We start from the raw sequence: 24,594 nt of genomic DNA on the forward strand, positions 1-24,594 counted from the left end.
TTCGCTTGGTCGAATCGCCCGTGCTAACGCTGCGAAGATGGGTAAGCCGCTTTTCTCCTTCACCTCGATCCTTACGCACCGACCGGCACAACCGTATCGACGTCTGCAATGGCAGCTTTGTGAAGGCGGACCGGGATGATTGGAGCACACGGGCGCATCAGAGCGAAGCCAGGGGCCGGGTGCCATGCTCTGCGATGGAAGAAGCCTACGAAATGCTGGCGGACCGCTCGAAATGCGCCCCGGATTGAATATTTGACAAAACCGCACCCGATCGCAACGCTACCCTTCGACCGCCCACCACCACGCAAAGCACAATCGACAATGCAAGAGACTGACTGAATTCTGTAGGTCGTCTTCAGGAGTACCAGGTCATTGGCCGTCACCTCCCCAGTGAGGCCAACCCGACCCCCAAGCTTTACCGGATGCGCATCTTTGCTCCCAACGATGTCGTCGCCAAGTCCCGCTTCTGGTACTTCCTGAGCAAGCTCCGCAAGATCAAGAAGACCAACGGCGAGATCGTTTCGCTGAACCTGGTCCGTACACCTGCATCGTCCCTCGAAATTTCTGCGACAACTAACGCGCCTCAAAGATCGCCGAGAAGCGCCCCCAGAAGGTCAAGAACTTTGGCATCTGGATCCGCTACGACTCCAGGTCCGGCACTCACAACATGTACAAGGAGTATCGTGAGATGTCCCGCACCGACGCCGTCGAGGCTCTCTACCAGGATATGGCCGCCCGCCACCGCTCCCGCTTCAGGTCCATCCACGTAAGGAGTCCCGCGAGCACGATGCAACAGTGCGCAGTGCTGATAGCCGTGTGCAGATCCTCAAGGTCGTCGAGATCGAGAAGGCCGAGTCCATCCGCCGCCCCTACATCAAGCAGGTCCTCGCCAAGGACCTCAAGTTCCCTCTGCCTCACCGCGTCAACAAGACGACCTCGAAGAAGATCTTCACCGCGAACAGGCCGTCGACTTTCTTCTAAGCGTTTTCCGGGTTGCGTGGAAGGAGTGCATGGGGGTCATACTACAGGGTTATCGGCATTATGGGCACTCTGTTGTAGCTACGATACCATGGCGGTAGCTCAAAAAATGAATGAAAAGCCCAACGAATCTCGATCACAAAGCGTTCTTCTGAATCGGTGGAGGAGGTGACATGGAGAGATCCCATGAGTGTTTTTGACTGTCTACAGCTTCGATTTGGCATCCCCTCCAACTTTGGGCTTACCCGCCGTGTCGATGGGATTCCACCACGGATAAACGGCAGGAGCATCATTCTCCATCGTACCGGTGAATTTCGGAGGTTTCTTCTCCAAGAACGACTGAACCCCCTCTTTATTATCTCTGCAACCCTTGTTAGCTCACCAAGAAGTATGCAGGAAACCGACGAGACTCACTTGCTGCTGAAGAGCTCGTACAGGATCCTCGAATCGAGCAAGTGCTGCCCCTCGGCGCTCCCGGCATCCCTCCACATCAGCTCCTTCATCAAATTCGTGCTCACCACGCTCGTATTCGCAACGACCTCATCTGCAATGCCCAGTGCGCGCGGCAGCACGTCCTCGGGGCGATCACAAAGCTCGGTGAAAAGCGGCTCGAGCAGCTTGTCGCCCGCTTTGTACACGGCGCCCGTCGTGGCCAGGTGCAGGGCGCGCGAGTGGCCGACCAGGCGCGGCAGGAAGAAAGACGAGCAGGCTTCCATGACGAGGCCCCGGCGCGAAAAGACGAAGCCGATTTTGGAATCGCGGTGCGCCACGCGGATGGCCATGGGCAGCGTCATGGTGATGCCGACGCCGACGGCGGCGCCTTGCAGCGCGCCGATGACGGGCTTGCGGCAGCGGTGGATGGCGAGGACGACGCGGCCGCCGCTTTCGGTTTCACGTGTCAGCCTGATTTGTCTCTCTCTCTCCTCTCTCTGGTATGCAGACTTCAATGGAGCACTCCAATAAGTTCAAAGGAAAAACGAAAGGGGAAAATGTATATACCCATCACGATGATCGTTGACCTTCTCCGACCCGCGCATGAAGCCGATGTCGAGGTCGGCGCCGGCGCAGAAGACGGGCCCGTGGCCGGTTACGACGATGCAGCGCACGCGGTCGTCGGTGTCGAACAGGGCAAAGGCGCGCTCCAGCTCCTCCATCATGGTCTTGGTGAAAGCGTTGCGCCGGCCCGGCCGGTGCAGCGTTACCACCACGACGGGCGTCGGCGTCGGCGATGAGGCCGGGTGGTGCGACAGCTTGATGTCATGGAAGGGGAGGGCGGCGTAGGATTGCGGGAGGGCTGTTGAAGACATCTTGGTGTTGCAATGATTGAGTATGTATTGTCGGAATTGGCGGAAATCGTTCAAGACTTGGTGCGGTGCTGTCTTGTCAAAATGGATGAAATGCACGTTGTTGAAAGCGACTTTGTTAGATCATTGAGATCCCATGGGGCTGTTTAGGTCGGAGGGGTGGGTTAGCCGGACCTTGCGGAGAAGGAAGCTTGAATCTGGGGTAAGCCGAGGTATGCCGCCGATCGCTCTACCTTTAGGTAAGGTTTACTTTGAGGTTACACGACGGGTGACAGAAGATTTCGGGACTACGTTTGTTTTCCTGCATGAAGCCGCTCCCCCATAACATGGGGTCGAGCACGAGCTGCATAGTTTTATTTTGCCATTTTCCCCTTTGCTCTTGTAATGAGTTTGCTCATTTTTGAACGAGCACCAGGTGTGTTTCGGGCATAGAGGTAAGCGCAACGTGTATGGGTGGTTAAAGTGAACATTCGGAAGTGGATAGACTTAACAACCAATGCCCACGTCCGGTAGGTAGTGACCGCTGACCACAAACAGAGTCGGCCTATGCGTCTTGGAAGATTATAAGTAGCGCAGTGTGGTCTGCAGCGACTACTGCTTACTGTGGCTGCGTCTGTCCTACCCACCAACATGTCGGACGGGGGAAAGAGCCGTTAGATTTGCGGGGAACAGTCACCTGCCACTTCACTTCTCACCACAACACAGCCAATAGGGAATGTACAAATGCAGTTCTTCTATATAGCGAGAGTTTATTTACAGTAAATGCAATGTCATAAGTACCCAATCCACCATGTAGCAAATTTCCGTCCTTCGCCAAGATGTCATTTGACCACCCTGTCCTGTTCATCATACCATCACGCGTCCACGAAACGGGCAGGGGATCGGATATATCGCAGTCTGGGACTTGGAGACTCACGTGCTCGTTAAAGCAGAATAATGCGGCCGGCTGTAGAAAAGGGGTCGGTAAGATAGGCTTTTAGGTCGAATTGCCGCCAATGTAGACCGTCAACACCTGCGGCGCCCCATCAAACACACTTCCTGATTGATCTACACCACTATCGGGAGCTACGTCATCGTAAGGGAACGCATAGCCTCGTTTGTCTGTGTTTGCTTCATGTACGATCCTCGAGTAATGGTTGGTGATCGAGTCTTTGTAGTACTCGTCGACGCTGGTGGCCGGTGTGGTGGTGTCAACCAACAAAGTGCTACGGTTGAACGCAGCTGCCAGACGCGGAATGATGGCATTACGGAGCTGGCTTCCTGAAGCATTGGCAAAGGGGCCGGTGCTGCAGGAGAAGATGTCGGCGCTTGAGGGCTGGCTGAAGGTCTCGGTATCAAAGACAAACTGGTTGTTCGTGATTTTGCCAGAGACGGTACCAAACGACGCCTGCGTATTGACATTCAAGGATTCCGAGGCGTACTTGGACCAGACGCGGTTGACGTAGTCCTGGAAGTAGGTGCCGAAGTCGTTGCCCGTGACTGCACCGTTGTTCGGGGAGAGTGCCCGGAGATTCCCGCCGCTGGGGTTCTTGACAATGAGACTGGACCACGGCGCGCCGTCCGTGTTGGATTGCGTCTGCAGAGCAGAGCAAACGGTATCGAGGCCATTCGCGGGCATTCCGGTCACCGACTGGGTGGCGCCGGCAGTGTTGGTGAGCTTCAATCCAACAGAAATGCCGACGAAGTCCACGTAGGTGATGTTGGCGTAGAGCTGGGAGCTGTTCCAGGTAAATTCGCAGAAATCCCAGTTCTTGTTGATATTGGGATCGGAGTTGTTGGTCACGGAGGGGGTGACCAGAGCGGGCCCAGGGTTCAGGAGAAAGGTGAGCTTGTCGTCAACACAGAACCAGATGCGAGCACCAGCGAGATGCGGAATGGTAACGGTTTTTGTCGAACCCGGCGCACCCAGTGGAATCGAAGCATCGTCGGAGAGATCAGCGCCTTCCTTGGAGGGGGAAGTTGGGTAGTAGGCGCTGGCACCGTCGGCCTTCAGAATGAAGAGGGCGTTGTTGTTGTCGATTGCTTGGCCGGTGATGTAGGCGTAAACATTGCTGGAAGTAGTGTTGTTCACCAAATCAATGCTCAGGGTGTCGGCGGTGGCGCGGATTGGCTGCTGAGCCTGTTGCGGTCGATTGCCCGGGACAGGGGGGGCGGATTGGCCGTGTTCCTGGGGCTTGGGCTTCCGCAGGCGCTGGAGGCGCTGGATAAGGCGCTTGATTGGGCTTGTCATGACGTTGTCAGAACCAATAGTTGAGGAACTAGATTCAGGGACAGGGCGCGGACTAGAGATGAGCAGATCACCTCGCAGCTGGCGGCGGCGAATCTTATATACAGCTACAGAGGGCTGGTTCAGCCAGCATAGCAGACAAGTGACTTGGCAGAGGGCGAGGGAGGTGACCGAGACACAACAATGCAGCCAACCAAGGCGCCACGGTGTGATGGCAGGGGAGGCGAGTAAGGCAGCCAAGGCCAGCGCACGTTCCAATGGCAGAATGAAGCTCTCGCACTCAGTTCAAGCGACAGCAACAATGACGACTCTGGCGGCAACGCTAAGCAACGGCAGATCCCCAATCAGCTCAGGTCGCGCCATCGACGGTCCCGGCCGCCAGAGTCATGCGACGGCGCTGCCCCGGATCTTCACCAGCGCCACGGGGCAGAGAGAGTTCGCATGACCGTCACGGCGCACGGCGCCGCGTGGAGCGCGTGGACGAGACGCTCAGCTGGGAGCATTTCGACAGCCAGAAAGCCCGATGGCCGGGTCGCTGACTTCGGGCGGCGCCGAGAACGGGAACAAGGGCCGAGAGAAGAGTGAAAATGGCGCTCGACAGGGAGTTGTATGGCTTGAGGAGGGGCAAGACAGGTTTTGGGTGTCGGGGCAGTGGAGCGGCCGTGCCGAGAAACGTGCCTGCCCGCTGTGACGCGTCGCACCAAACTCTCAACTCACTCCATCGCGACTGCCTTAGGCCGTCAGCGCCATCTGACTGCCTCCTGCTCCTGCCGTGCACGCTGCCTCCCGGCGCCGAGCCGGCCGTCAGCCCTGCCGCTGACCGTAGTCACCTGGGAATCCTCAGCAATGGCGCCGCGCCGACTTGCCTAACCCGGTACCCTATATGTGCACGAGACATTCGGCACTTCGGCCCTGCCCCCTCCAGGAACGCTGTCCTAATCCAGCTATTCTCCTTCCCGCCAATCCGGATCCAACTCCGTCCACCTGAATACCTTTACTTTTGCTGCCAAGCTTCGCCACGCACCCGCGACACTACATTTGCTCCACGCTTAAGACAGTCGCACTCGCCATCGCCCCATTTGCGCCCTCCAAGACCCAGCAGCTACCGGGTGTTGATCTGGCGGCTAGCCACAAAGCAACACAGTCGTACAAAGCCTTCAGGATGCTGATTCTAGCAATGCCATGCGTCATCCGGCTACGCCTATATCACCAGATGCCAATTCACACGAGATATTGGCAAAGTCAGTCGGATGATGGCCCCCATAAGCCTTTCAGGGCCCTTGCATGAGTGGCATACGCGAGAAATCACGAGTTTTCCTACACGGTAATCCTTACTCCTTTGCGGCCTCCGTCAGCACCTCCTGCACTTTCTCCTCCAAGCTGGCTCCGACCGCTCTCTCCAACACAAGCACAAATGCTCGCCTCTTTTTTTCCTCTTCATCCTTCAATCCAATATCCGTCACCCCCAAGTCATCCCATCCGTTCTCGAACAGCTTCCTCAAGCCCATCGCCTCCCCCGGCAACCCCAACTGTTCCAGCGCTCCCTTCGTTCTCCCGTCCACAAACGGATACACCTCCTGCCACAACCACTGCACCCGTCTGCAGAAAATATCCAACCCCGTTTCCCCCAACCCTTTCACCGCTTCCTTCAACACCTTCCGCTCCTCCCCGACATCCCATCCAGCCTCCACCCTCACGCCCTCCAACCCCCCGTCCCCATCTTCCCCGTCCCCCCACCTCTGCACCACCGCCTCCGCCAACCCCCCAATCTCTTCTGCCGTCTTCTCCTTGTGCTGCGTCCGCGCCTCCCAAAGCGCGTCCTGCACCTTCCCCGTCCCGGCCACCGCCTTGACCTTTCCCGGGGTCGTCAGAGCGTACGGCGGGTTCAGCAGGGCGCGGACGGCACGCTGACCGAGAGTATGTGAGATGGGCCGCGACAGGATCACCGCCGCCAACAGCTCCTCGAACGGGGTGAGGCGTGCCGTGGCGTACGTGCGGACGTCGGATGGCTGAGAGGCTTCGGCTTCCGGCGCCGTGTAAGGGAGCGCGCGGGGTGAGAGGAGGAAGCGCAGCATCTTTCTCTGGGCTTCGGACGGCTTCATAGTGCTACTGTCTTCGCCTTGCTCTTTCTCCACGTCGTTGCCACGGATGGCCTTGGCTGGCCAAGGGGAGGAGTGCTGCTTGCTGTCTTTGCGCTTGCGTGGGTTGTTGATTCCATCCTTACTGCTGCTCTTCGGTGGCGGCGCGTGCTTGTAGCTGTCCGGATGCATGGCGCCGCTCCTTTCGAGCTCGACCAGACACCACATGGGCGCCGCGTCATGGGCCATTGCTCCTTGGGCTTGAGCGCGTGTTGATGGCATGACGGTAGTGCTTTCTTTTGTTTGGCTTTTTGCTTCTTTCCAACAGCGACGCGGTTGTGCGGAGTCTGGCGGCTTGGTTCAAAAAGTATTGATGTAAGCGGCAGCAGTCAGGCTTAAGTCAGTTGAACAAATAGTAGCAGGAGCCATCACGCAACCGGCCCTTCACACCGATCCGTCTTCTGATGACGTCGAGGAAAATCTCAAGTAGGGCTCGGGTGGCTGGAGCCGCGACAAATGATGATGGGGGTTCAGCTCGGTTAGTGCTACTAGCAGAAGGCGGAGATGGGGAAGGAAGAGCTAGCTTAGCGGATCGGTTCCTGGCGATCGATCTCTACTAAGCCGTTAGTCTACCCATGTGCAACGCTTTCGTGCAGCACACCGGCTTGCTCGATTCATTGGACGAATATCGTTCGACAGCATCGAAGGTGTTGAAGGCCTTCGTTTGCCACGCTGGTGACGGCGACAGGCAAGAAACCCGGCACGTTCCTGTGGAATATCTGAAGTCGCTCTGTCACCACCAGGCCCTTGCCTTTTCCTGGGTGGCCAAACGAATCTTCGGTGGGGACGATCCTGTACTGAAGCAAGCTTGTATGTATCTTTGTCTTTTTGATTATAAAATCAGCTTGCTTACGCCCCGTATGGCCGTGCTGTGCTCGAGGGTGGGGGGAGATCTTCTATTGGCTTCGAGTGTGTATCCTCGTTTCTCTTCATGCTTTCCCGGGAATGCGGTTAGGTCGACGTCGCAATTCTTGATGACTCTAAATATGCCCGCGCTGTAGAAGGCGGCAGATAGAGCAGTGAGAAGAGTGCGAGAGAAGAGGTCAGGGTGCAAGCACCCTGGTAGTGTTTGCATCGAGCACGAGTGCTGTCTATATCTCTCCGCTCACCGAATTACCCAGGGCTCAAACGAGAGACAAGCAGAGCTGTATCCTTAATTACTACAGAAAGAGAATGCAGGGCTCCCAGAGCAACCGTGACTACTATCGCATTACAACAGGGAATGGAAAAGGCAATATAGAAACTCAAGAGAAATTAGGCACGCTTTCCGAAACTCTCCCCTTTCATCCGCCGAACCGTCCCCCTCTTCCCACCGTCCACTCTTGCCCAAACCGTCCCAGAAGCATCGCAATAGATTGAACTCGGAAAAAAGGAGGAATCAGGCTTGCTCATGAACGATGACCGGGAAAGGTTCGAATTGGAAAGACGGAGACACGTGCCCCATGACTTTTCCGTTACGCAACCAAGACTCCCTCGCTGTCATGACATGAACGAAAAGACCCACAAAACCAAAGCAGACCAGAAGTTTGTTGACGATGATGAAAAAAGGCGGCAAAAGAGCTTTCCGGAACGTTCTTCATTGCCTGGCCGGGTATAGTTGTGCGCATGCGCCTGCTGTGTGCGTGTGTCCGTGCATATTCGTTGCTTCGCTCGTACGCAAGTGTAAACACTTGCCGGTTGCAATTTTTCCCCAACATTCAAACCCCCGAATTCGTTGAAATCATCACTCCACTCTCATCGTAATATCACCTTATCTCCGAGCGTTGCTCGCCATCAAGCTCTGCTTGACGATCATCTCGGCCGCCGCCGCTGCAGCCAGCCTCTCCTTCTGCCTCGATCGGTCACGCAGGTACCTCTCCGCCTCGGGCCTCATGCGGAGGATCCTGAGGATGATGTCATCGCTTGGCTCGGCCTGAGCCTCCTTCCGCTTCTCCTCCTTTGCTCTCTTCATGGTGCCCAGATTGCGGCTCAGCATGACTGTCTTGTGCTTCCGAGTGGGAGTGCCGACCAAGCCAGCAGCACCACCGAAGCTGTGGCCTGCAGGAGGCCCGCCAAGATGCGCGGGTGAAGAAAGACGGTTGTTACGGGCGTTCTTCTCCTGCTGCCTCTGCAGCGATGCAGCAGCCATTGCTTCAGACGTACGGATCAGGTTCTCTGACGATTCGAAGTAGAAGAAGTTCAGGTTCTGCAAGTCGTGGTACTTTGGAGACTTGAGGATGTCAAGAGGAACACCGGACGCAATGCCAGTTTCCTCGTCAACCGCATGGAAGAAGTCAAATAGAAGCTGGGACATGGTGAGCATGAGCCTCGGTGTAGCAAGGCTCTTCAACGTACCTGCAACCACTTGAAAACAATGTCCAGCTCTTGCTGCGTGAGAGGCCTCTGTTGGCTAGGTTTGTCGCTCAGAGGCGGCACCAGAAGACTCTCGAGAACAGCAAGCACCTCCTTCCACAGTCTAGACATGACCATGACCATGGCACTGTCTGTGAGCGTCTCCTTCATGAGCGCAAAGTTGTCGTTGAAGTAGCCGAAAAGTGGCTGAAGCGCGTTCATGACGTCTGCTTGCGAGGGGGCTTGCTGAACAGACGGAGGCCTTGCACGGAAGTATGACGCGACTGCCGAAACGGTAACCCCGCGATTCAGAAGTGCTTTCAAGGCACGACGTGACAGACAGTAGTGGATGTACGAGGAGAGCTACAAAGCGTTAACCAAGCGACAGACATTCAGTCTTCAAGTAACTCACCTTGTCCGTGATCTTGCGAGTCATATCACGCTCCGACCTCTTCAGGGTCCGGAAAGCCTTGCCGAAGTAAAACTGGATGTCATCCTTCTCACCTTCCATACTCACCCTAAGCAGGAGACGACCCTGCGTGTCCAGATCAAGCCAATATTCCCTTGGCATGAAATCACGGAAGTGAGAGGGATCAAGCTTGAGTGAGGTCCGACCAACACAGTCGTGGTCACCTAGGGTATCCCAATCCCAGATGGTCGCAATAATGTTAAGAGGTCCTGATGTCGTGATGTCAACTGTCTCCTCCCAGCGCGGGTTGAGACTGCCATACACGACACGGGTCTTTGCCAGACGCTTCTGATACTCGTCGCCCAGAACAACGTACGGGTCACTGAGACCGTTCATGTCACAAGCCTTGATGTCTTCCGCCTCAATAATCTTGATGGTGAAAACATACTTGGTCATCTTCTGTCGCTGGTTAGTTGGTGGGGTGTGTTTCTTAATGACTTCGGCGCAAGCGTCAACGTTGACTTCATGCTCGAGCTTGTCGAGCTGCTGCGTGGCGTATTCGATGTTGTTGAGTTTCACGAGGGACTGGTTGGCGTAAAGTCAGTAGGAACTGAAGTAGGGCTACGTCGAGCCGGAAACCCTTGATGGGTTGGTGAAAGTACCTCTGGCAAGAACTGATACGGTTCAATCTTGTCTTTGTTGTTCCAGGTATCCTTCGCCATCTGCAGCCATTTTTCTTGGCGAGTCTGGCGCGTTGCCGCTTCCTGCTCGGGGGTCAAGCGTTCCATCTCCTTGCTGAACATGACCTCAAGCATTTCGCAATATCGGGAAAGAGCGTCACCAACGGCCTTCGAGGTTGCGGTCATGAACTTTGCGTATTGGAGGTCGTCGTCCCAGTTCAGGTTCACAATCTGTTCGATAGACTGGTTGAAAGAGCGGAAGATGTCGACGACCGAAACACTATGGCGCTCATCGTCGGTGGGGATTTGGTCTGGGAAGTCTATGCGCACTTGGAAGTCATCCTGCTTGACAGCATTCTCCACCCAGCCCACGAGGTTCTGGTTAGTCATGTCAATCCAACGCCACACGAAGTCTTGGAGCAGATCTTCGATGTGGAAAGCAAACGGCCGGCTAAGATATTGTTAGCGTGTACTTGCATCGACTAGGTTGCACAACTGACTCTGGCAGGGCATCAGCGTGGATGCGGCGGATCTCAACGAGCTCCTTGTACAGATCGAAACCATCCGGGATAGGGACGTCTTCGCCCTTCTGCTGGGCAAACTCCATAATTTTAGCAACCAAATCCCTGGCGTCAGCAGCGTACGAAGGTAGGATTTCTGCAACGAGAACGTTGAGAGGGTTTACACTGCAATAAACGTCAGCAGGCGCATCGGACGTGTCAAAGGACTAAGAATTACCCCATAATTTCCGGGTTCTTGCGGTAGCGCTTTTGGATCTTCTCACATAGCTTGATCACTGCCTTTCCAAGCTCGATGACATGGAAGAACTCCCACTCGTCCTTGGTGTCGGGAATGTTCTTTGCCAAGATCTCGCTGTAGACTTCAGCTGCCCGCTTTGCAAGCGCATTGTTCAACTTGACCGAATACTCGTCCAACTCTTCGGGCGTTCCGTTGAACAACGGATCTTCGTAGATGTGATTGTTAAGCACGAACATGACCGGGCCGAGAGTTGGGGGCTTAGAGTCGTAGCAGAACAACATGAGCTGGTAGAGTTCACGAAGTAGGTCTTGATGCAGTGCCGACAGGACCTGCTGTTTCAGGATGAAATCGTGAATGGTCCATTTGGTGTGATCGAACATCGTGGTTTGCTGGAGCATCATGACACTTGACCTATTACCCTTCCTGTTGTTCTCCAGCGGCGGTTGTTTGACGAAAGTGAAAGCGTCATCCAGCGTTTCCAGGCTAATTTCTGTTTGCTGGTATTTCTCTTTGACGACGTCCAAGAAGAGCACAAGTCGTGAGAATTGAGGAACCCGCCAGCGCAGTCCAATCTCACTCAGCAGCTCCGTAGACTCTCTCGATAGCAGTTTCATGGCCTGCGTATCCCCCGTCGGGCTTGTGGGATCTAGGCCGTCATCTTGCAGATCGTATGTGAGGGCTTGCTTGACAATGGCACGATAGAATGCTCTCGGCTCCGGAGGGATATAGGTGTAGGGAGTGCTGCCATCCTCGGTAGGGCTTGGAACATCGTTCAAGTTCAAAGACGACATATCAACTGGCTGATCGATGACATAGGAACCGGTCTCCGAGGCTTCAGACATCTTCCTGGTCATTTCTGAATAGCCGGAATCTGTGATGCTTGAACGATCCGGCTTGAACTGCGGCAGTGCACCACCGCTGCTCTTCGCGAGTTCAGGGCTGGACTGGATGATTGCCAACATCATTTGAGACAGGTCCTGGGTCTCCCCCCTCTTCCACGACTCATATGCTTCCTCTGTGTCGAAATCGTCTGGGCTCAGTGTTTGCCTCGTGTTCAAACTCAAGTTAGCTTGGTAGGCCTTAAGGTCCTGCAACGCAGCCTTCTCGGTCCAAACGTCCTTCTTTGCATTGACATCCTGCTGCACGGTATCGTATGGGACACTGAATATACGTGACACAACCAGGACCAGCGGCATATCCTTGACTTCGTAACTCCGAGGCACCTCGACCTCGACGGTCGAGCCACCCGACCCGCCATTGCGTTGTGAAGCAGCAGCCAAGTCTTGGTCGTGCATCAGAAGCTTCTTCTCCATTGTTGTCAGCCTTGACAACAACTCGGGCCTGTCGCGGGTCCAGTCGTGGTTGCGGAGGGTAGAGCTGATAAGGCGGATGAACAGAGCGACATGGCGATCGACCATGAGCCGCCAGCTGTCGTCGTCCGGAGCCTTCCCCCGCTGCATGATCTTGGTGGCATTCGAGAAGAAGATCAGCAGCAGATCCTCCACCCGGCGGTTCTCCTCCATGGTCTTCCTGAACTTGGGGTCTTTGAATTCATTCAGGAAGCCGGCAAAGGTCGACTTGACCAGCGGGTCATTGTACTCGGGCATCTTCTCCTTGCCGACCAGCACGCCGGTCAGGCGCTTGTCGAGCTCTTTCATGAAGCCATGGGGGAACTTTGTGCTCTTGCTGTCCCTTATCAGGGAGAAGTCCTTGACCAGGTCGGTGACGGAGGTCGAGGAGCGGTGCAGCTGCTTGGGCGCGGGGACATGCTGCACGCGGCGGGCGCGTGGCTGGAGCAGGTAGGAGAGAAAGGCGACGCGGAGGGCATAGGTATAGGCGTCCTGCGAGCTGACCACGCGTTTGCGGGAGTAGGAGGAGCTGCGGCGGTTGGCGCGCTCTTCCTGTACCAAGCTGCTGACGCGCCAGCGATTGTTGCTCATTGAGCGGCTGTGGTGAGAGGAGGTCGACATTGCTGCGGGAGGGAGAGTTGTTTCACGAGCTTCGAGCAGGCGCGGGCTCCGCAGCGCATGTCATTCGAGAGGGGCTGGCTGGGCAGGTTGGGCACGGAGGGCAAAGGCGTAGCGGGCGACGTAGACGCTGGGGCGGTGAGACGGCGGCGGCGGTTTTCGAGGGTGGAGGCGCTCGGCGTCGGCGGGCGGCGGGCGTGGGCTGCGCTCAGGTCGGCCGCTCGCTGAGGACGGTCTGGGAGATGGTGAGAGGGACGCGGCAGGTCGTCGCAGGTGACGGCAATGTTTCAAATTGCACCTGGCTTTCCGGGCACGACAGGGATGGAGCGCCCGTATCCACTGCCTCAGGCGCTTCCTTGCACTAGAGCTGCAGGGCTGAGGGAATGGCGCCCAGTCGTCGCGGGGAAGGCCCGCCGCGCGATCTGAGCATCCCCTAAAAACCGCGGCTCCTCCGCCTCGTCCCCGCCGCACCTCTGCCAGACGCACCACCGCCCGCGTTGCCAATGTCCACCTCGCCCCCCGCTGCCCAAAAGGGCGCCCCCGGCCAGCCCGAGAAGCCGCGCCTGACCGAGGAGGAGAAGAAGAACAACCACATCGCCTCCGAGCAGAAGCGCCGCCAGGCCATCCGCCAGGGCTTCGACCGCCTGGCCTCCATTGTGCCCGGCATGGAGGGCCAGGGCCGCAGCGAAGCCATCGTCCTCGACGCCACCGTGAAGTACATGAGAGACCAGTATGCTGAACAGCAGAGACTAGTCGACGCTGCCCGCCAAAAAGGCATCGACCCTGCCAGCATTCCGGGCCTGCCGGAGAGCTACAAGGACACGTTCGACACGCAGACCGCAAGGGATGCCGCCGCATTGGACGAAGCCACCAACGGCAAACGCAAGAACCAGAACGGTGACGTCGACTGACCAGTGCCCCTGCGCCGAGCCTCTCGAAGCATATCCTCCCCCGATCAAGCATCCGGCTCCGTCCTGGCAGAGCCCGCTCGACACCACGCCGTGGCATTTCGGGCTGATACAGCTGCCTATTTCAATACTGTGCCCTCCGCCTCGGTTGTCTACACGACCTTTGCGGCCATGGACACTTCACACGCATCCTCCTTCTGTTCAGTCTGGCGTCCGGGAAGTTTAGAAATGCCATGCGGGTCTAGTCTCACAACTTATATTCCCGCGTGCTTCTTTGTCTGCAGTTCAATGCGCAAGACTATCTGCCGGCATGTCCCGCCTTTTGTAGGTAGCTGTTTAAGCTTGCCGGCTGCCTCCTTCTTGAAGACGTATGCCCGAAGATTCTGTACTCGAGTACGTAGAAGGATACATCTCGAACCGTAAGCCAAGGAGCATAAGCCTAGAACGTCGGGCCAAAGTCGTCGTTACTATCGTCGGCGCACCGTTCGAGTATGATGCTGCTCTGCGGCGGTGGAGGCTTGTCCATGTTTCCGCTGTTCTCCTTGAAATGTCCGTCTCATGAAAAGGCCTGCGTCAACGCCTTCGCCCGGATTACTGTGTAGGCGTGTGCATAGTAATAATCTCTCTTTTCACGTGCTGTGAAGCCGGCTTTACAATCCCAACAACCCGAGAGAAACGATCAAGCGCATCACACCAAATGTGTCAGCAAGGGTGCCGCTTACTGGCGCCCTTCAATAATCAAATCTCCATAACCCCCTTATGCGAACCATCCTGCGACGTGCCATTTGCGAGCGGACTGCCTTAATTTCTCCAACATTATCGTCGCTACGCCAGATGACGAGGCTTCCGCATTTAGGCTCGCGGTCGAGCCGGGATAGCCCTGCAAGCCAGTCCACGATCTTCCATGGAATGACAACATCACTATTGAACTAGTTTTCATAGTACGGGGTGGGTCATTTTAGTATTGCAAACGGTTCAAGCAACGATGGAAGGGCAATTGAAGAGCTGCAGCTCTTCTGAAGTGTTCATTTTCTCTTTCAACCGTTATAACCGTCAAACAACACCGTCATTTTATCAAAAACCGCTCCCATGACCGTGCTGGGACAGCTCAATAATGTTTCTCGACCCCATTGCCGTGCCATCCAATTACCGTGTTGGGAAACTACACTATGCGCTATCTTCCCGTTGGCTAACCCGGAGCCTAACCCTCCGGGTTAGCCAACAGGCGCTTCACCTCCTTCTTCATATTCTTCAGGATAGCATCCTTCTTGTGGAGCTCCTCCAGCTCCTGCTTCGTCGCTTGTCGTCCCTTGAGCGACGTGTACAGCGCGAGGTACTGGGGATAGCAGCGCTTGAACTGGGCACTTAATTCTATTGCCCGGCGGTGGTTGAGCGGCTGGCCCTGCTCGGGCGAAGCAGAGCTAGCGTCATGGAAGCTCTGCGGAGAATCGTGATGGTGGACATGTCCACCACCCAGCTGGTGCGAGTGGGTTGATGAGGTTGAGGAGATTGACGACGCTCCGGAGTAACTCGGCGTCGGAGTCTGTGTGGGCTTAGGAGCCTTGTACGTAGCGGCCAATTTCTTGGCCGTGGGTTGCCTCGAATCCGGCACGGTTCCTTCGGCCTTACGCTTCAGCGAAGGTCTGTCACTGCTTGGTGGGGTCGCTGTGGCCGTATTGCTGGGCACAGGTGTGTGCCCTGCAGCCTTGCGGTGCTTGAGGTTAACGTCGTGCTTGTGAATATCACTGTCAATGTCGTTTGCCTTGCGCTTGAGGGTACGGTCAGAGTTGCCGGGAGTGGTGACACCAGCTGCGGTTGTAGAGGATTTGTGGAGAGCGCGTGACTTCTCCACATCGGAGGTGTTGAGAGGAGATCCAGTTGATGATGGATTTTTGGAGGATAATGCATTTGCGACCTTCTTCGTGGATGTGAAGGGTAGTCCGTTGATCTTTGGCTGGATACTGTGCTCGGAGGCCTTCTGTTCATTCATCTTGCTTGCAACCTTCTTAGGCGCCGCCGCTGTCGGGGCAGTGCTGGCCGATCTGGCGGTGCCGTTCGTGTGTGATTGTTTCTTGGTGATGGGCTTGCTGCCAACCTTTGTGTCTGACAGGGTATTCTCTTTGTTCAGCTTGGCAGACACGACCGTTGTACCCTCCTTCCGGATCCGGGCTGTCTTTTGAAGACCTGTGTTTTGGCCGGCTTTGCCACTTTCGCTTGACGTCTTCGCCAATGTCTTCTTCGCGACCTGGCTGACCTCTCCGTCGTCGGGTGTAGACCTCTTTATCTTCTTGGATGGGCTTTGGCCGGCCTGATCTTCGGCCATCGGGCGTTTCGCGGTCTTTGACAAGGTCGTACGGCCAGTGTCCTCCTCACTGGAAGGCTTCTCAATCTTCCTCTTGAGATTCGCGGCTTCCTTGTCCTCACCATCAGCCCTCTTAAGTGTCTTCTTCTGTCCGGAAGCAGCTGTGCTCTCCCCCACCAAAGGCTTAGGTTTCTTCTGAGAAGTGATACCGAATGCATCTTCTTCGACCTTCTTCTTCCTAGGCTCCTTCTTCTTCGTGTCCGGTTTCGCCTTCTTCGTTAGCTGGTTGAGCTTGTGCTTGTTACCCATAGCTGGCTTCATGGACGGGGTTGAAGTTTTCGGCGCGGTGTTGGATGAAGCCAGGCTCAACTTTGACAGAGTCTTTCCTTTGCCGCGCTCATTTTCCGGAAGGAGATTCTGCCAGATCTTGTCAAGGGGATCAAGCCTCTGACGATCCAGCGCCTTGATGGCGTTTTCGATTGCCTTCTTGCGCTGCTCCTCCGTCCAGAATCGAATGCTCGGGCTAAAGGGGTCCAGCTCTTTGTATGCCTTGTCCGTCAACTTCCACTCTCCTCCGTTATCCTTCGCAATCACTTTCAATATCGATGATATTTCCTCCTTCGGAACCTTCATCTTACGAGCAAGATCTTGCATCTTCACGGGCTCAAGGGCGAGCATGTGGACGAGTGCCTTGCGTAGCGCCGATTCAATTGCGGATGTCTTCTTGGAGATTGGCGCGGAGGTCGGTGCGGTCGGTCTGGGTGAGGCGGCGGAGAGGGCAGGGCTCGAGGCGTTCGACGTTGAACCAACCAGTCTATTTCCCAGAACAGCTCCACGGCTTGGTTTAGCATACCTACCCTGTTGAAGCCGCTTCATTCTGTCCGTTTCGTTGAGGCGAAGGGGATCGACTTCCATGGATACTCTTTGGCGATTACGAATTAGCATGTTTAACTGGTGTTGGTTCATAACTTCGGGTTCCCACTTTGGAGCCTCCTTCTCCTTGCGAATCGACTTCATGTTCGACTTGAGTGTTTGGAGAGCGGAGTCTGTTCTGTTCATGGCCTGACTGGCCTCACTGGCTCTCTGGAGAGCAAGCCGGTAGTCGACAGTGCCAAAGAAGTCGCTGGCGACATCGTTGCTATTGTTTTCCGCGTTGGTGGCGGCAGTCTGGTACAGTTCGTTTCTGAATGTCTCCTTTGTCGCGTCGAGGACGATCTTGGTCTCTCCGATCTTGAGGATCTGAGGTGACAGTCAGTGAGACGCGTCGACACTTCAGCAAGAGCTTGGAGCACGCACAGGGTTCTGGCAGAACTGGAGCATCGGAGGACGACCGTCGCGAATGCTCTGGAGCATGTCGTCGATGACGTCCTGAGTCATCTCAACCTGCATGACGGGCGTGCGCCTGCTGGAGCTGGGTATCTGCTTCTCGCCTATGTACTCATCCGGGGCGCCGTGAAGGGCGATGCCGACACCCGACGCGTAGTCTGGGCCCATGGTGAAGGTGCTGATTCGACAGGAGTGTGTTGCTGCGAGACGGCGGTCGCGGGTTGTGGAGAGATTGAGGGTGTCCGGGCTGAGACCGGAGTTAGGGCGGCAGCGGTGGTGAGATGGAGCGCGAAGCTGGCTCGCCTGGGCGGGCAGCTTCACAGGCAGACTGAAGGTGCAATTGGAAAGCCAGGTTTGTCGTTTGTGTGCGGTTTGGGGTAGGGTCGGGCGGTCGATGCGGAGCACGCAGCAAGCTGAGCGGCGTGTTGGTGGTGCAGTGAGGTGGTGAGCGTGCGGAATGGAGGTAGGGTACGGGTTCCGAGCGGAGTCGGGGCAGCCAGGTGCAAGCGAGCCCTGGATGGCAGGTCAAAGCCGAGCGAGACGACGAAAGGAAAGGGCCGGGCGTGGCGTGCGTGGGTAAGCCACTGCGCTGGCGGATCGAAACGCTTTGTGAGGGTGAAGAGAGGGCGGCGCAGCTCGATGGCGCTACTATTACGGTACCTCATCGCGCCCGCAGCGGGACAGGGTAGCGCTTCAATGCCCGCCGGTACTGCCCGCCCGCTGTCGCACGCGCTTCGCCCGGCACACGCTCGCGGTCACTGCAGCAGACATATTGCAGGCGTGCCGAGCACCGGTCCGCCGCTCTCCGCCGCGCAGGCCGTCCAAGCACAATCACAAATAAGACACAAGCCTACGGCCTCGCGGCTGCCGGGGCAAGGCATCACCGCCAGCCAGCGCGGCCAGATTCCAGATCGATTGGCGTTGGCCCTAGGTGGGCACTTCCGCTTCACTGGAATGCCCGCGTCATCCGCCGAGCCAGATGGGGGTTGGCGTGCTCACCGGGCATTGCGGGCTGCCACGCCGCGGCAGCCTTGGCCTCAGCAGCCCCAGCTCCAGCTCCAGCTCCAACTCCAGCGCAGCAGCGCCAGCGCCAGCGCCAGCTCCGGCTGGCTTTGTTCACGCTGCCCGGGGCGGGCCTTTGTTGTTGGCAGGCAGCCACGCGCTGACGCCCGTCGAGTGTTCCCGCACGCTCATCCTTGCATGTCGCGGCATCTCGCGGCGGGCGGGCCCTAATCCAAACTCATGGGACTCTGCGCTGATCAAAGCAGAAGGTGATCAACGGGTGCAGCCAAACGTTGCTGGCCTCCCCCGGCCGCCAGCAGGCCACACCCAAGGGAACTTCACGCGCTCGCGGGCGGCTTCGGGCGGCCGCCCAGCACCGCGCCGCGTTGCCTGTCCCCGCTGCCGTCGGGTCCGGCGGCCAAGCCACGGGCGGGAGCCGATGCCGGCTCACATTCAGGGCGCTGGAGCCGGGGTCGGGGGCGATGTCGAGGACGATGAAAAGGCACGACGCACCCCCCCATTAATCGCGACGCAGCACTCGCCTGCCCGGCGCGCGCCCGGCCCTCGTCCTCAGACCCCCGGCGCCGCGGCGGAGAGGGTTCCTGAGCCCTGCCGGCTCGCCAATGCGACGGCCGTCGAACCGCCGGGAAAGCGGCTGCGGTGCTTAAAAAAGGAAATCAGATGCCCCGGTCCAGAGCCTCGACGACCCTGTCAGCCCAAACGCCCCAGGGCCCCAGGGCTCCAGGGCCCCAGGCCCCCGCGCGCACCGCCGCCTCGACGCAGCAGTACGGATACACAGGACGAGTCCACCGCTGGTTTGCGTGGCCGGGTTGGCGCGGTTCCTGCAGCGCGACAGCTCCTCCACTTGCCATGTTGCCGCAGGGCCACGGGCCGCCGGAGGGAGTGTCCATGACTGACTCCGCCCTCGTGTTATTCGTGGATGGTGGGGTCACGCTGCCGGCATGCGCGCCGCCAGGGCTCACGTGTGTTGCGCGCCAGTCACCACTCGCTAGTGGCCTGAGAAATGACCTCCATCCCTGGCGCCAGCAGCAGCGGCGTCCCGAAGCGGCGCGGGAAGGCATGTCAGCACGCGGGCTCGTCGTTGTGCCTAATTCTGATCTCCGGCGCCTGCTTTCTCAGCATCGCGGCACTAGCCATTCCTGGCCGACATGACGATGCGCACCTGGGTTCCGCTTGCGCTGTTGCTGAAATGCACGCACGCCTCATCCGTCATGCGGAGGCAAGATCCATTTCTCCTCGGTGCATCTGCGATGATTGTTGTTCGCGGGGCGCCATCTGAAACCGCGCTTGTGAAACCGGCCTTCGCTCTGCCCGTTTCATGGTCCAAACGATAAAAGGAAAAGCACTCGCCTGCCAGCAGTTGCTGTCGCAGCCCCTTGCGCCGCCGCCATTGGCCTACAACAACGACTGCACCCCCGCCGCCGCCTGCCCGTCGTAGGTCTCAGGGTGCTCGCCATGCACGGAAACGCTGCTGCCGCTGGCGCGCACCTAAAGCGACCATTTTATATGTCAGCCCTGGCTTGCCTTGCAAATTTAAGAACACGGGCACGGACAGCGTCGTTGTCGTCACAGTACGAGCGGATCCTATTGGCGTAGAGCTCGGCCAGGACGGCAAGCTGGGCGGCGGTGCGCGGGTATATCTGCGCGGAAGAGAGGAGGGGATCAGCAGCGCTCGTTTGGGGCATCGGATCGGGGGCGTCCTATGCCTACTCCATCCGTTGTCACCGTCCCCTCGTCGTACGACCGTACGTGCCGGCCGACCGCGGCAACGGTGCCCGCCATCCCGTCAGCTACAAGCGACTTCTGGCGGTCTGGCATATTCCAATCAATCTTACCATGCTCGCCGACGTCCGTCGAAACGGGCTCCGTCGCAGCGCCCAGACCAGAGCCGCCGCCACCGCCCAGAGCATCGCCCGTGACGTGCGCTCTCTAAGTCAACAACACGGTTTAGCCGCGCGCCCCTCCAAAATCTCCCGTGCGCCCAAGTTAATATGGGATTGGAAAAGGAGCGGTGCGGCCTCGGCCATGGGGCGACACTGACCTGAGAGTAGCCCAAGAGAACGATCCTCGACTCCGGGCACGTCGACGTACGCCCTTGGTAGCGTTCATCCCCTGCTGTGTGCTGGCAACGGAGTCGAACGTTGCGGGATAAAGCATGTCTACGTACTCGGCGTTGCCGTTGTTCGCAATGACCGACTTCGCCAGCGTTATCACGTCTCCCGGGCACTCTTCCGCCGTGCCTCTGGCGATCATGATGTGGACGGCAGCGCAGCTCGTCTGGCGCCCTGCGAGAATAGCTTCCTTAGCGGCGCCTGCGGGGAGCGCATGGCACCACGACAGCGAAAGCGCGGCCGCAAGGACAGAAGCATTTTAAGGACGGGACGGAACAGCAACGAGAGGTAGGGCAACGAATCGCATCCATCTCGATGCTCCGAACATCAATTTTCTGTACCATCGAGCACCGGAGGTAAGAAACAAAGACTGTATCTATTTCAGGCTCTAAGAACTCCTTCATCCCACTATACATGCCAAGTAAGTGAAGTTGGTTTAGGGAGCTATACGCAACTGCCTAAACCGGGCAAGCGGGGCTCGTCCTCAGCACTTAGCCGCCCGCTGATCCGCCACCTTGAGAACCCGTATGGTGGAGCAGCTGCCCTACGAAGCCTACAAGCTCAGCCTTACTGCTGTTCTACTGACGCTTGAAGCACGACCGTGAGTGGGCGCCCAAGCAGGCTGCTGCAGTCTCCGGGCTGAAAAGTCACCAATGTATCGTATGGCTATTTCGTTGAACTACATCTTCATGGGTAGAGCTTTCTTGAGACTACTCACTTTATGCTTTGCCGACCGTCATGACCTTCGTCTTGAACCGGTTGCCGCTAGTGTACCATGACGTGTTGTTGTCGGCTCCACTGAAGCTGATGCAGTACTACAGGACGTTCTCACATGGTGCAAACAACTCTTGTCGCGCCTGCATAGCAATCTAAGTCCAAATATCCTGAGCATGTGCCTGAACTAGCTCATGGGGACTTGTGGAGCAGGAGACCTGCCGGATCCTCAGGGACAACATGCAGTTTTGACTAGGTTCAACTGCAGGTTCTGCTTGATGTCGTTGATGACCAGCCGTTAACTAATCAGAAATTTCGGAGACATCGTCCAAGAAAACAAGGCCAGCGATGTCTGGGCCACCGGCTACTGTCGGCAGTTGACATCCGGAGAGTGTGGAGTGTTGGGAAGCTCTGCGCACCGAAAACTGGTGCGAGAAACCCTGCTGCCCCATCATCTTCTGGAAAGTGGGGGCGGCCATCCGGACGGGGTTCCATATGTCCAGCACACTGCGCGTATGAGAGGGTGCGCGAACGATGGAGGTTGTGCTATGTCGAAATGAAGAAGCTGACCACATGCGGGGCAATAGCCGTGCTTGCAGCCAGAGCCAGAAAGCAACTTCCTTTTCCATATGCAGCTGCCCGACACTTACACACTCGCGTGGGATGAAAGGTACGCATCACTTTCCCATCTCCCGTCACGTCAGCCATCTTTCGAGCCTTTACCCAACATGTCGAGACCTAAGTGTCTCTTGCTGCGGGGCAGGCTGGCGCTAAACGGCGCTCAGCAACCAAGCCAAGCAGAAACGCCTCGTCCACGGCTGCGCCGAGCAACAGTCCTCACGCCGTGCAAAAGAAGGCTTCTGCGAGATCGACGATTCCGCCACCCAGTACTGTGTGGCGCGCTTGGATTTAACCCACTCGCCCAGACAAGGCACGAGTTTTCCCGCATGCAGGCACGGGCGGACGCACACACACACACATCCCAAATACACATACACACGGTCAACGGGCAACGAGATTGACCCTGTCGGGCAATTCGAATGCACGACACACAGATGATCCGATATTACCCCTCGCGTTTCGCGGGTCTGGTACCTTTTAGGTCCCCAGAAACCGCCCTTTCCCCGCCGTCAGTGAGGATCCCTTGGAACCCTCTTCCGTAACCTCGTCGAACACACGAGTTATTTAGCCACTGCGGTCGCACCTGGCAACCAAAAAGCGCCCCAGGCTTCCCAAACCCAAGGTGAACGGCCTCCCACACCGGTCATCAGCCACGCGGCTTTCATGTATGGACTCAGGCCACCTCCAAGAATCCCACTTGCGGGCGAGGCAAAGCTCTTGGCCGCATGATTTCAGAGGTACCACTACTGCACGTGCACAGATGTCTCCGTCTGGACGCGTCATACGCATTTGGCATGATGCGCGTGCCTACCAGGCACACAAAGGAACGCAAACTCAAAAAACCGCTGGCGGGAGTTTGAAGAACGGGGGCAATAACGTGGGGGAGGAAAGTTTAAACGCAAGCAGCGTCCAGAAACATGGCTGGCGGACGTTCAAACGACCGCCGGTGGAAGGATGAGGGCAGCCAAAATCACACATGACTACTGAGCTGTTCATGTGCGACGATGCTCGTTGCGTCTCTTCCTCTTCGCTCTCTTTCTCCTTCCCGCGCCCCGCCTTCGTGTCTTTGTCGCACTGCGTTTACTGGATTCCCCCGTCCAGGTTCTCACACCCCCCCGGTAGGTGCTCATGCTCTTTGGCTTGGTCTCGTTTTCCCCTTCTCGCGAATAAAACCATCGTACCACGCAAAAGCGCACTGGGGATCGAAAAAGGGATCACGAGAATGATGGGTCGGCCGGTTGGCGCGGCAATTGCGTGCATAGCAATAAATACAGATTTACGGCAGCGCGGGACGATGATGCGCATGCCTCATGCAGTGTCGATGTTACTTTACCGGTTTCCTGCCTCGGGTCGCACTGCATCGGCCAGGAATCGCTTTTCTCGCGGGAAGGAAGCCCGTGGGGTGATCGGACTTCTTCGACAAAGGTCCAGTCAGAAATCGTAACCTTTTCCGCCACCCCTTGGTTCCATGCTGCTGATGTTTGGAGAAGAGTTTCGGATGGACGGGCACGGGAGAAACGGCGGCTGGGGAGCACGGCGGAAGAAGGTTGAGGTGACGTTTTGCATGCGCATGAGGATTTGAGAATTCGGCAAGGGTCCATGCAGGAACAGCTTCAAATGAAGAGCTTTCTCAATGACATGCACGGCGGGCTGCACACGTGTTGAGCCAAGGTAATTGTGATGGTGGTTGCATGAATGAAACACTTCAACCACCCTACCTAAGGAATGGCAATATGTCTCGTCGGAGTATAGTTCCAGCCGTAGAACTAAGTATAAACGGTAAGCGCGCGCATTTATTTGGACGCTCAAGGTAAGCTCAGACAGTGTAAAGAGCTGAGGCGGACTGTGCGCCTTACATGGATTCATTCTCTTTGTTTACTTACCGCGGACTGCGTCAGAGCTCGAGCTTCATCAGAGAGTCGGCCAATGTAATCGTCCACGTCTTGTTAGGCTACATCACTTCGATATGCTTGCATCGAGTCAAAGCGGACCCCTGCAGAGCCTCTCCCTCCATGACCCCGTGAAGGTATCCATCACCAATTACCGTGTACAATTTTGCCTCGGAAACATCGTCATTCATTCTAGTTTCATGTACTATCCGTGGCCGAAGCACGAACGGGACGGTTGCCCCGAGCAGGACATGCACCTCATCCCCTAGAATTACGAGATGCGGTGCCATCCCCACACGCCCACTTTCCATGAGGAACATCTTCCGATACCCTAACGACTGGTTCGCGGATCAGGGAACAGCTGTTGCGGCTTCAGTTCAGATTCAGATCCATCAGCTGGCTGAGAGTTTGTGGTCGTTACCAGGCCCAGCAGCGCGTAGAACAAATCTCGTGGATATGTGGCGTTCGAAGTGCATAGTATCATGCGGAGCTTGGCCAGAAAAAAGTGCGTCTTGTTTTTGTGTTGTTCCATATGGATATTAGGCTGCGAAGGGTTCCACTCAAGGATCCATGACGCCTGTGGTCAGGGGATCGGTTGAGCGATAACTGGAATAAAAGTCCTTGCAACAGCTGTCGCAATGGATTGCGAAGAGCCGGATGGAGGCCTCGAAGGTATCATAAGAGCAACTTTCAGAGGCATAAATAAAGGTAGATTTGTTAGGTAGAGCGAGCTCTTGAACGATCCAGATACGTCGTTACCAGGGAAGGTAGAACATATGGGCTGTTGTTTCGAAGTGAGGCCTGAAGTCTGCAGTGATCTCATTTCCGAAGTGTCTTCCTTTGCAAAGCACGGAAGCTCATGTAGATGCTGTTCTGAAGCGAGCAGTCGCAACAGTTCAAACGCGCG

General features: G+C 56.8%; 7 protein-coding genes across 7 annotated transcripts; 2 read left to right on the forward strand and 5 right to left on the reverse strand.

Annotated features, from left to right (window-relative positions):
• Positions 1-37: 37 nt before the first annotated feature.
• Positions 38-981, forward strand: RPL20B (60S ribosomal protein eL20; the record flags this gene model as incomplete). Its single annotated transcript, XM_066771952.1, has 4 exons — positions 38-41; positions 349-533; positions 590-766; positions 823-981. The coding sequence occupies 4 exons, from the start codon at positions 38-40 to the stop codon at positions 979-981; spliced, it is 525 nt and encodes a 174-aa protein (XP_066637231.1).
• A 201-nt stretch (positions 982-1,182) lies between these two features.
• SLS55_000442 (uncharacterized protein) lies at positions 1,183-1,694 on the reverse strand (the record flags this gene model as incomplete). The annotated part of the gene is made up of 2 exons (XM_066771953.1): positions 1,183-1,339; positions 1,393-1,694. The coding sequence occupies 2 exons, from the start codon at positions 1,692-1,694 to the stop codon at positions 1,183-1,185; spliced, it is 459 nt and encodes a 152-aa protein (XP_066637232.1).
• A 1,564-nt stretch (positions 1,695-3,258) lies between these two features.
• On the reverse strand, positions 3,259-5,231 carry SLS55_000443 (uncharacterized protein; the record flags this gene model as incomplete). Its single annotated transcript, XM_066771954.1, has 2 exons — positions 3,259-4,540; positions 5,227-5,231. The coding sequence occupies 2 exons, from the start codon at positions 5,229-5,231 to the stop codon at positions 3,259-3,261; spliced, it is 1,287 nt and encodes a 428-aa protein (XP_066637233.1).
• A 609-nt stretch (positions 5,232-5,840) lies between these two features.
• On the reverse strand, positions 5,841-6,836 carry SLS55_000444 (uncharacterized protein; the record flags this gene model as incomplete). The annotated part of the gene is made up of 1 exon (XM_066771955.1): positions 5,841-6,836. The coding sequence occupies one exon, from the start codon at positions 6,834-6,836 to the stop codon at positions 5,841-5,843; it is 996 nt and encodes a 331-aa protein (XP_066637234.1).
• A 1,561-nt stretch (positions 6,837-8,397) lies between these two features.
• SLS55_000445 (uncharacterized protein) lies at positions 8,398-12,796 on the reverse strand (the record flags this gene model as incomplete). The annotated part of the gene is made up of 6 exons (XM_066771956.1): positions 8,398-8,931; positions 8,982-9,341; positions 9,391-9,972; positions 10,050-10,518; positions 10,568-10,753; positions 10,806-12,796. The coding sequence occupies 6 exons, from the start codon at positions 12,794-12,796 to the stop codon at positions 8,398-8,400; spliced, it is 4,122 nt and encodes a 1,373-aa protein (XP_066637235.1).
• Positions 12,797-13,296: 500 nt separating this feature from the next.
• On the forward strand, positions 13,297-13,704 carry SLS55_000446 (uncharacterized protein; the record flags this gene model as incomplete). Its single annotated transcript, XM_066771957.1, has 1 exon — positions 13,297-13,704. One exon carries the CDS (start codon positions 13,297-13,299, stop codon positions 13,702-13,704), a length of 408 nt encoding a protein of 135 aa, XP_066637236.1.
• Positions 13,705-14,902: 1,198 nt separating this feature from the next.
• SLS55_000447 (uncharacterized protein) lies at positions 14,903-17,497 on the reverse strand (the record flags this gene model as incomplete). Its single annotated transcript, XM_066771958.1, has 2 exons — positions 14,903-17,242; positions 17,300-17,497. The coding sequence occupies 2 exons, from the start codon at positions 17,495-17,497 to the stop codon at positions 14,903-14,905; spliced, it is 2,538 nt and encodes an 845-aa protein (XP_066637237.1).
• Between the last annotated feature and the right edge of the window lie 7,097 nt (positions 17,498-24,594).

Source organism: Diplodia seriata, assembly GCF_021436955.1.
Source record: "Diplodia seriata strain FDS-637 chromosome Unknown scaffold_1, whole genome shotgun sequence".
Taxonomy (NCBI): Eukaryota; Fungi; Ascomycota; class Dothideomycetes; order Botryosphaeriales; family Botryosphaeriaceae; genus Diplodia; species Diplodia seriata.